Below are 10,875 nucleotides of genomic sequence, written 5' to 3' on the forward strand. Positions count from 1 at the left end.
ACACACACACACACAGACACACACACATACACACACACACACACACAAACACAGACACACACACACACACAGACACACACACATACACACACACACACACACAGACACACACACAAACACAGACACACACACAGACACACACAGACACACACACATACACACACACACACATACACACACACACACACACACACACAGACACACACACACAGACACAGTTGCCTGCGATTTGCTTTACTGATCATGCTGCTGATGAAATGAAAGGCTCTTCTGGCTGCCTGAGCTCTTGAGGCTGATAGCGAGGGTGGAGGAATTGCTTTTCTTGCTGCAGGTCAGCTCGCTGGGCTGCTCAGGTTTGTTGAACTTCAGAGAGCAGCAACACAGCAGTTGCTGGACCAGGTCGTGGAATAGCCGGCCAGTGAAGAACATGTAGATCCAGGGGTTACAGCAGCTGTTAAGGCTTGCCAGCAGCATGGTGATGACGAAGGGCCAATCTGTGGTGAGATTAGAAACAGAAGACAGGGCTGTTAACGATGACCATCACCCTGTATGTACAGACTCACAAGAATGTACGGTACAGGAGTTGGCCACTTGACAACTCAAACCTGCTCTCCTGGCTGAAGTGATTGTGGCCTTAACTTTACTTCTCTATTTGCCCACCCTACCTCTTGATTCCTTCGCAGGTCAAAATCTTGAATATACCGAGCCAGCCTTCACTGCTCTCTGGGTAGCAAATTCCAGAGATTAATGACTTCTCAGAGAAGAAATTCCTCTTAACCTCAATCACAAATGAGAGAACTCTTATTTTGAAACTATGTGCCTCCATTCTAAATTCTCCCACAAGGGGTAACATCCTTTTAGCACCACCTCTGCCAAACCCCTTCAATACAAGCACCTCTCACTCTTCTAACCTCCCATGAGTATAGGCCCAACCAGCACATCCTTTGCTCATGAGACAAACTATTCATCCACAGGTGTCAGCCTTGTGAATCTCCTCCGAAATGTCTCCAATTCATGCATATCCCTCATCGTTTTCATCTTAAACAGCAAGTCTATGTTTTAGTCCAGAAAGCCAGTTGGTGAAGGATAAAAATGGAACCAATTTTCACACACTTCTACGTTTATTTACCAAGGTTCACAGTGCAAATGCACACCTCGAAATCCAACAATCCCAGTTTTAGGTTATGTCTATTTTATGATTTTAGAGGACAAGTTTCTTGCAATATAGTGCTCAGACAAAATATAGGAGTTAATGGTTTAATTAAGTTTCAAATTCCAGCAGTTTGCAGATGACACAAAGAGAGGTGGAGGGACAGGTAGTGTTGAGGAAATGGGGAGGCTGTAGAAAGACTTGGACATGCCAGGTTAGTGGGCAAAGAAGTGGCAGATGGAATACCATGTGGCAAAGTGTGAGGTTATACATTTCGGTAGGAAGAATACAGACTTACGCTATTTTCTAAATGGGGAAAGGCTTTGGAAATCTGATTAGAATTGCCTTAAGGTTAATGTATGGGTTCAGTTGGTGGTAGGGAAGGCAATGCAATATTAGCATTCATTTCATAAGGGCAGCACACAACAGATGTACTGCTGAGACCGTATAAGGGTCTGGTCAGACCACATTTGGAATATTGTGAGCAGTTCTTTACCCTCTATCTAAAGAAAGATATGTTGGCATTGGAGAGGGTCCAGAGGAGGTTTACAAGAATGATCCCGGAGATGAAGGGCTTGTCAAATGATGAGCGGTTGAAGACTCTGGATCAGTACTTGACGGAGTTTGGAAGAATGAGGTGGGGTCTGACTGAAAGTTACAGGATACTGAAAGGAGTGATACTGATAGAGTGGATGTGGAGAAGATGTTTCCATCAGTCGGAGAGACTAGGAGCCAAGCGCACAGCCTCAGAGTGAAGGGATGACTCTTTAGAACCGAGATGAGGAGGAACTTCTTCAGCCAGAGGGTGATGAATCTGTGAAACTCATTGCCCCAGAGGGCTGTTGAGGCCAATTCATTGAGTATATTTAAGATAGAGATAGATAGGTTTTTGATTACTAAAAAGATCAAGGGTTATGGGGATAAGATAGAAGAATGGGGTTGAGAAACATATCAGCCGTGATTGAATAGTGGAGCAGACTCAATGGGCTGAATGGCTTAATTCTGCTCGTTTATCTACGGTTTTATACTATGTATTAACTCTCATTTTTATTACGAGAGAGAAGGTTCAAGAGAGTCCCTAGTTAATAGCAATAACCTGCATACAATTAAGCATAATAACAAATTCTCTCCTCCCTCTTTAAGCAAAACTTCTGGTTAATATGCACAAACAAAATTTCAAAACAGCTTAAAACCAAAGACTTCACAATATGCAAAGGGTTACACTGTGACAGGGTTCTCCTCTGGGATCCCTGTATTTCATTTATTTTTGTTAAGCTTTCAAAAATGTGATGATTTGAATCGACTTATTGTAATTTTAGAGATTTTCCTTCCCTCCAGCATTGGTTTCAATCCAACATAATAATTTCCCAGCATTTCCTCATTGAGACTGTTCAAGGAGTATACATTTATCCATAATGAATAATTATTTACACACCAATCAATGAGTAAACTGTTTTCAGTTATGATAATTGTGCAATATCTCCCTCAGAATATTTGACAAATAGAATCCAATGTTATTGCTTTACCCACACAAGAACCAATGTTTCAGCAGCTGAAGTACTTTTAACAAACCTTTTTTTTTAGCTTTTTGAGGTAAAGGACAATACTTCCCACTTTCAGTCATAATAAACATAATGAAACTAGACTGCCTGGAGTGATCTTCAAGAAAGATTAGTATGTGAAGTATTGGTAAAATGCCTAGTTTTCTACTCTACATGTTTATCCAGATTTAATTATGTTAATACTTATTATTTTCTTAATTCCTGATCTTAAGACATTATAAGGCAGTACATAACTACAATACATCAAAACTAACACCTAGTCAGCTCAACAGACCAATCAAGCTTCATGATTTCTCCTTCTCTTATTTATATATAACATCATCTTTCTGTGAAGATCGGGAACATTTAATAAGAGTACTCTCCCTTTTGGATTGTTGATTAAAGTTATTCCAGACCCACTCTGCTTAAACCTCCCACAAGCCGGACACCCAAATTTAAATTTTGTCTGAATCTTACAAATAACACATTTACCAAATTCCTCCTGAAAGTGGCATTGCAGGTGGACAAGGTGGTAACGAAGGCATAAGGCATGGTTGCCTTTATTGATCAGAGCACTGAGCATAGGAATTGGAATGTCATGTTGCAGCTGTACAAAATGTTGCTAAGGCCACTTTGGGAATACTGCATACAATTCGTGTTGCCCTGCTATAGGAAGGATGTTGTTAAACTAGAAAGGGTACAGAAAAAAATTACAAGGATATTACTGAGACTTGAAGGTTTGAGTTATAAGGAGGCTGGATACGCTGGGACTTTTTTCCCTGGAGCATAGGAGGCTGAGGAGTGACCTTGTGGAGGTTTATCAAATCACGAGAGTCATAGATAATGTGAATAGTCAAGGCCTTTCCTAAGGAAGGGGGAGTCCAAAACTAGAGGGCATAGGTTTAAGGTAAGAGGGGAAATATTTGAAAGAGACCTTAGGGGCAACTTTTTCACAAAGAGGGTGGTGCGTCTTTGGAATGAGTTGCCAGAGGAACTGGTAGAAGCAGGTACAATTACAACATTTAAAAAATGTTGGGACAGGTACATGAATAAGAAAGGTTTAGAGGCAAATGGGACGAGTTCAGTTTCAGATACCTGATTGGCATCGACCAATTGAGCTAAAGGGTCTGTTTCTGTGCTGTATGAGTCTATGAATAAACAACGTACACAGGAAGATGGCCAAACATTTTCTTTTATGTTACCAAAGAAAACTACAGGATTTGTTTATAGTGAAACACAACCTATTTTGATTTTAAAAATTTCCCACACCAAAAAATACCAGACCTCAGCATAAATTTGAATATCTCCAACAATTTAATGTGCTATGCTTTTCTCTCTGTTTTAATTTGTCAAGATTATTGTTTTATAGCCACCAAGACTTCACCATCATAGTCACTTCTTCTTCTAGTGCTGTCTGAGGCTTTTTCTGTGCCCTTTAGTCCATTGTGTAATCTATTCAAGCTGCAGTTTCTACTTGTAATCTTATGTCTAGGAGGCTACTGCTGTTATATTGTTCAGTGTTACGATCAGAGGGTCTTTCTCTGGTATTTGGTCCCTTTCCAACACTTGGCCCACCATCAGTACTTGCACTATGCAAGTTTCCCATATAATTCCTTTGGAATCTGCCATGACGGGGATTCTGCAAAGTCCTCAAGTGCAACTCCCAACTACATTGAAATAATGACTGTCTGGCCAGTGGGGAATCCAGGCAATGTTTGATAGAGTTATTAGGATTCTTTCAGAATGTAATGCGCGGGGTGGATAAAGGAGAACCTGTACATACAGTGCATTTGGATTTCCATAAAACACTCAATTGGATGCCACAGGAAAGATTACTACACAAGATAAGAATTCATGGAGTTAAGGATGATTTTCATGTACACTCCCTCAAAACTGGCTGTCTATAACACAGAGCTGTCTGAATAATTGACAGTTGTTAAATGCACCATGCATCTTTATTTTCTCAATCAAAATAAACTAACTTTCATGTACACTCTCTCAAAACTGGCTGTCTATAACACAGAGTTGTCTGAATAACTGACAACTGTTGAATGCACCATGCATCTTTATTTTCTCAATCAAAATAAACTAATTGGATAATTTATGTCATGACTGCATGGTGCTGGGCTTATTATCGGTTTTGCTGCTTGCACTTCGGCTAATTCCTACGCTTCAAGTGATCTTTGATTCCACCTGGCCTAAATTAGCTTGAACAAGGTGGCACGGCAGTTAGCACTGTTACCTCACAGAGCCAGGGACCTGGGTTCAATTCCACCTTTGGGTGACTGTCTGGAGTTTGCACATTCTCCTCATGTCTGTGTGGGTTTCTGCTGGGTGCTCCAGCTTCCTCCCACAGTCCAAAGATGTGTGGGTTAGGTGGATTGGCTGTGCTAAATTGCCACTAGTGTTCAGGGATATGCAGATTAGGTGGGTTACAGGGAAAGGGTAGAGGGATGGGTCTGGGTGAGATGCTCTGAGGGTTGGTGTGGACTTGTTGGGCCGAAGGGCCTGTTTCCACACTGTAGGGATTCTATGATTCCCACTGTCCAAATCAAAATCACACCTGGCACAGCTTCATCTTTGAGATGCCGTACATGTTATATAATTGCGTGAATGGAGGATTGGCTTACTAACGTCAAAGTAGGAATAAATGGGTCATTTTCAGGTTAGGAACTGTAGCTCATGCAGCATGAATCAGTGCTGGGATATCAATGATTTACAATCTACCTTAATAACTTGGATGAAGGGGTGAAATATATTGTAGGAAAGTTTACTGATAATACAAACATAGGTAGGAAAGCTTGTTGTGAGGAGGATACAAAGAGTTTAAAAAGGGATAAGTGAGTTGGCAAAAATTCAAGAGATAGGATATGTTTTGGGGAGGTGTAAGGTTGCCCACTTTGGCAGGACGAATGGTGAAGGAGAATATTATTTAATTGGAAGAGGACAGCGAAACGCTGCATTACAGAGGGATCTGTAATGAATTTTAAAATGTTAGCATGCAACTTTTGGGATACTGTGTTCAATTCTGGTCTCCCTGCTATAAAAAAGATGTTGCGAAACTTGAAAGGGTTCAGAAATGGATGTTGCCAGAGTGGAGGGTTTGAGCTATATGGAGAGGCTGAATAGGCTGGGGCTATTTTCCCTGGAGCATCGGAGGCTGAGGACTGACCTTATAGAAGTTTATAAAATCATGAGGGGCATGGATAGGGTAAATAGTCAAGGATTTTTTCTCTCCACCCCCCTCCCACCCCAACCTGGGGTGGGTGCAAAACTAGAGGGCATAGGCTTAAGTGAGAGGGGAAAGATTTAAAAGGGACCTAAGAGGCAACTTTTTCATGCAGGGGGTGGTGCATGTATGGAATGAACTGCCAGAGGAAATGGTGGAGGCTGGTATAATTACAACATTTCAAAGGCACCTGGATATATGAATAGGAAGAGTTTAGAGGGATATGGGCCAAATGCTGGCAAATTGGACTAAATTAATTTAGGATATCTGGTCCGCATGGACAAGTTGGACCGAAGGGTCTGATTCAATGCTGTACATCTCTATGACTCTATTAGGCATAGTAAGTAATTGAGAAGACAAATAGAATGTTGTTCTTTATTGTAAAGAGGAAGGAGTGTGAAAGTGGGAAGTCTTGCTACAGCTGTAAAACGCAATGGTAAGATCACATGTGGGATATTCTGCACTGTTGGTCTCCTTACTTATGGAACGGTATACTTATATTGGATGTCGTTGATTGCATGATTCTGGGGAACTACGGCGTCTTATGAGGAAAGGTTGAGTAGGTTGGCCTTTCCTCATTGAAATTTAGAAAGAATAAGAGATGATCTTATTGAAACACAAAATTCTGAGGGGCTTGATCATGTAGATGCTGAGGGGATGTTTCCTTTCATAAGAGAATACAGAAACAGTGGCACTGCTTTAAGATAAGAGGGCTCCTCTTTAGGATGGAGATGAGGAAGAATTTCTTCTCTCAGATTGAAATTCTCTTCCCCAGACAGCAGTGGAGGGTAGGTCATTGGCTACATTCAGGGCACAGTTAGACAGATGTTTGATTGACAGAAGAGTCAAGGTTAACAGGGGAGCACGAAGAAAATGGTGTTCAGGTTTCAATCAGATTAGCTTTGACCTTATTGAATGATGGAGCAAGCTTGGGAGGCTGACTGGCCTCCTCCTGCTCCTATTTCTAATGATCTTACTAAGACATTGTTTCCCCTGCTTGTGGAGTTTGGAACTAGTTGGCAGGATAAGGGTCAATCATTTAAGACTGCAATGAGAAGTAACTTCTATACTCAGAAGGTGGTGACCCTTTGGAATTCCCTATGCCAGGGAGCTGTGTACGCTCTATCACTGCATACATGCCGAGACAAAGATCAGTACATTAATCGATTTTGGGATAGTAAACAGATATGGAGATCAGTTGAGGAAATAAAAATGAGGTCAAAGATCATCTATGAATTGCTTAAATAGTAAAGAAGTCACAAGGGGGCATATAGCCTGCTCCTGCCCCTGTTTCTGATTTTCAAACTGTCAGGTCGTGACTAGTGGTGCCCAACAGGCATCCAAGCTGGGGATTCAGCTGTTCACTATATTTATAAATCACTTAGATGCAGGAATGGAGTTGCATATCTAAGTTTGCTGACGATACCAAGTTAGACACCACTGTAAATAGTGCAGCACAGCCCTGCAAAGGGAAATTGACTGATTAGATGAATGGCTAAAACGGTGGCCCAATTGGTGTCTGGAATATAAGAGTTGAAATTGCGTAAAGCTTGACCTCACTGAGAGAACTATGTTTAGTTCAATACACTGACCTTGTGAGTGGTCGCAGAGCAGATTGACCAGAATGATATAAAATGGAGTTAAAAGAGTTAACATTTGAGGACAGGATGTACCGACGATGCTTGGGATCTCTTGAATAGAAAAGATTAGAGGAGATCTTGTGGGGCAGTGAGTAGTATCCCTGTTTCTAAGCCAGAAGCTCCAGGTTCAAGCCCCACTATGGGACTTGATGGCTAAAGAAAGTGGGACTAGTTAACCAAGTGGTGGAGCCTCTAACATCACTGTCCATAGCTTCGGGCTACATCCTGCATGTAACTCAGACTCCTTGGTGGCTGGCTGGGTCAGATGATCAACGTGGATCAGATTACTTCCAACAGCACAGGGTTTGATCCCTGTTCTAGCTGGAGTGGATTTGGGATTTCCTCCATGCCGTGCCCGTGGTGGGGAAAGTGGTACTGTGAGTCCGACCTACTCTTTGCACAGACCTGAAGAAGGAGATGTCAGATTAAGGAGTGACCAAATTGAGGCATTTAAGATGATCAATGGATTTAATAAGATGGATGAAAGCTATTTCCTCTGGTGAGATAGTCTAGAACAAGGCAATGCAACAGCAGAATTAGAATGAATGGTAGAAATCCCAAAAAGCTTTTGAGACCGGGGATCAGCTGGAAACGTCATTATATTTTTGTCAGACTAAGAATGTAGTGGAACTGAGGCAGGTAGATAGAGTTGAATCACAGATCAGCCACAATCTAATTGAACTGAGGAACAGATGGAAGGGGTGAATGGTCTGCCTCTGTTCTTTATTCTACGATGATTTGATGGGTGTTGAGGTATCACCTGCCAGCTATAACGCCTCTTCCCAGGAAGGCCCAAAGAACCAGCTTGGGGAGGTGTAGGTCTCAGCTACAGGGGAGGCTGTGAGAGTACCAGGATCACAGGGATAGCCATTGGCACAAACAGGTAACATTGGGATGGGTGGGGAGGGACGGGGAGGGGCGGGGGGAGGTTTGGTTTCGACAGAGTGGGGCTGTGGAGAGAAAAGGCAGGAATGATTAACACAAAAGTGGCTCTCGGCAACCGTCCTTCTTCCTGCCCAACGTGCAGTCCCTCAATCAGGCACAAAGTGCCTTTGGTTGCAACAGGCCCAGCCATAGCAATGGTGTTGGGATGGGGACCCTGAGTAGTCTCAAGCTGTGTGAGGCCAGGAAGTTGACTACGAGCTTCCCACCAAGAACCTAACTCTGGCAAAGGCTTGAAGGCGAAGGCTATGGGTCTGCTGCCACCCTGGCTCTTCTGCCTGCAAACTCATCATCAGATCACATGGAATACAGGGAGAACTAGCCATTTGGACACATAACTGGTTCGAAGATAGGAGACAGAGGGTGCTGGTGGGGTGTTGCTTTTCAGATTGGAGGCCTGTGTGACCAGTGGTTATGCTGCAAGGATCGGTGCTGGGTCCACTGGTTTTTGTCATTGATATAAATGGTTTGGATGTGAACATAGGCGGTATGGTTAGTATGTTTGCAGATTACATCAAAATTAGTGGCGCAGTGGACAGCGAAGAAGGTTACCTCAGGGTACAATGGGATTTTGATCAGATGGGCTGAGGAGTGGCAAATGGAGTTTAACTTCGATAAATGTGAGGTGCTGCATCTTGGTATGGTAAATTAGGGCAGGACTTATACACTTAATGGTGAGGTCCTGGGGTGTGTTGTCAAACAAAGAGACCTTGGAGTACAGGTTTAGTTCCTTGAAAGTGAAATCATAAGTAGACAGGACAGTGAAGAATGCATTTGGTACACTTGCCTTTATTGGTCAGTGCATTGAGTATAGGAGTTGGGAGGTCATGTTGTGGCTGTACAGGACATGGGTTTGGCCACTTTTGGAATACTGTGTTCAGTTCTGGTCTCCCTGCTATAGGAAAGATGTTGTGAAACTTGAAAGAGTTCAGAAAATATTTACAAGGATGTTGCCAGGGTTGGAGGGTTTGAGCTACAGGGAGAGGCTGAATAGGCTGGAACCTTTTCTCTGGAGCATCGGAGGCTGAGGGGTGCCCTTTTTAGAGGTTTATAAAATCATGAGGGGCATGGATAGAGTGAATAGCCAAGGTCTTTTCTCCAATTTCTCTAAGTCCTCAAAATTAGAAAACATAGAAACATAGAAGATAGGAGCAGGAGGAGGCCATTCGGCCCTTCGAGCCTGCTCCACCATTCATCACATTCATGGCTGATCATCCAACTTAAAAGCCTAATCCTCCGTTCTCCCCATAACCTTTGATCCCATTCGCCCCATGTGCTATATCTAATTGCCTCTTGAATACATTCAATGTTTTGGCATCAACTACTTCCTGTGGTAATGAATTCCACAGGCTCACCACTCTTTGGGTGAAGAAATGTCTCCTCATCTCCATCCTAAATGGTCTACCCCGAATCCTCATACTGTGGCCCCTGGTTCTGGACATACCCACCATCGGAAACATCCTCCCTGCATCTACCCTGTCCCATCCTGTTAGAATTTTATAAGTTTCTATGAGATCCCCCCATCATTCGTCTGAACTCCAGCAAAAACAATCCTAATGTAGTCAATCTCTCCTCATATGTCAGTCCCGCCATCCCTGGAATCAGCCTGGTAAACCTTCGCTGCACTCCCTCGAGAGCAAGATCATCCTTCCTCACAAAAGGAGACCAAAACTGCACACAATATTCCAGGTGTGGTCCACCAAGCCCCTATATAATTGTTACAACATATCCCTACTCTTGTAGGTGACAGGGGAAACATTGAAAACCGATTGAAGGGGCAACTTTATTATGCAAGACGGTGGTACATGTGTGGAATGAGCTGCCAGTGGAAGTGGTGGAGGCTGGTACAATTACAACATTTAAAAGGCATCTCGATAGACATATTAATTGGAAAGGTTTAGAGGGATATGGGTGAAATGCTAGCAAACGGGACTCGATTAATTTAGGTTATCCGATCAGCATGGATGAGTTGGACTGAAGGGTCTGTTCCCATGCTGAACATCTTTATGACTATGACTCTCATCAGAAACAGCAGAAGGTTCTGCCCTGTGCTTCTACAGACCCAATGTGTCAAAAACCATTCTGACTCCAAGTGGCCATCAAGCCCCCTCTGGTGGTCACCTAATGTCAAGACAATGACTAAAATGTTGAGTTCAAGGTGCTTTTTTTAACTCCTGTTTTTGATCTCCGCTAGGTTTGGCCAAGTGTGAGAAAGGACTGCCACCTGATAATGAGTATTAAACTTCCTCAACTTCTTCACTCACATTCTCCTGTCAACCTCGAGCAGATCCAATCAGGAATTCAGCATGACTGAAAACAAAACATGCTGGAAATCAGTGGGTCTGGCAGCATCCATGGAAAGCAAGCTAACAT

The 10,875-nt window shown here is 42.9% G+C and overlaps 1 protein-coding gene across 1 annotated transcript in view; it reads right to left on the reverse strand.

Moving 5' to 3' along the window:
• Positions 1–234: 234 nt before the first annotated feature.
• oxtra (oxytocin receptor a) overlaps positions 235–10,875 on the reverse strand; it is a 460,437-nt gene continuing 449,796 nt past the window's right edge. The window contains exon 3 of the mRNA XM_020518833.2: positions 235–494. Within this exon, the coding sequence (XP_020374422.2) occupies positions 235–494 (260 nt within the window). The remainder of the gene's footprint in view (positions 495–10,875) is intronic.

This window comes from Rhincodon typus, chromosome 16, assembly GCF_021869965.1.
Source record: "Rhincodon typus isolate 14 chromosome 16, sRhiTyp1.1, whole genome shotgun sequence".
NCBI classification, from domain to species: domain Eukaryota; kingdom Metazoa; phylum Chordata; class Chondrichthyes; order Orectolobiformes; family Rhincodontidae; genus Rhincodon; species Rhincodon typus.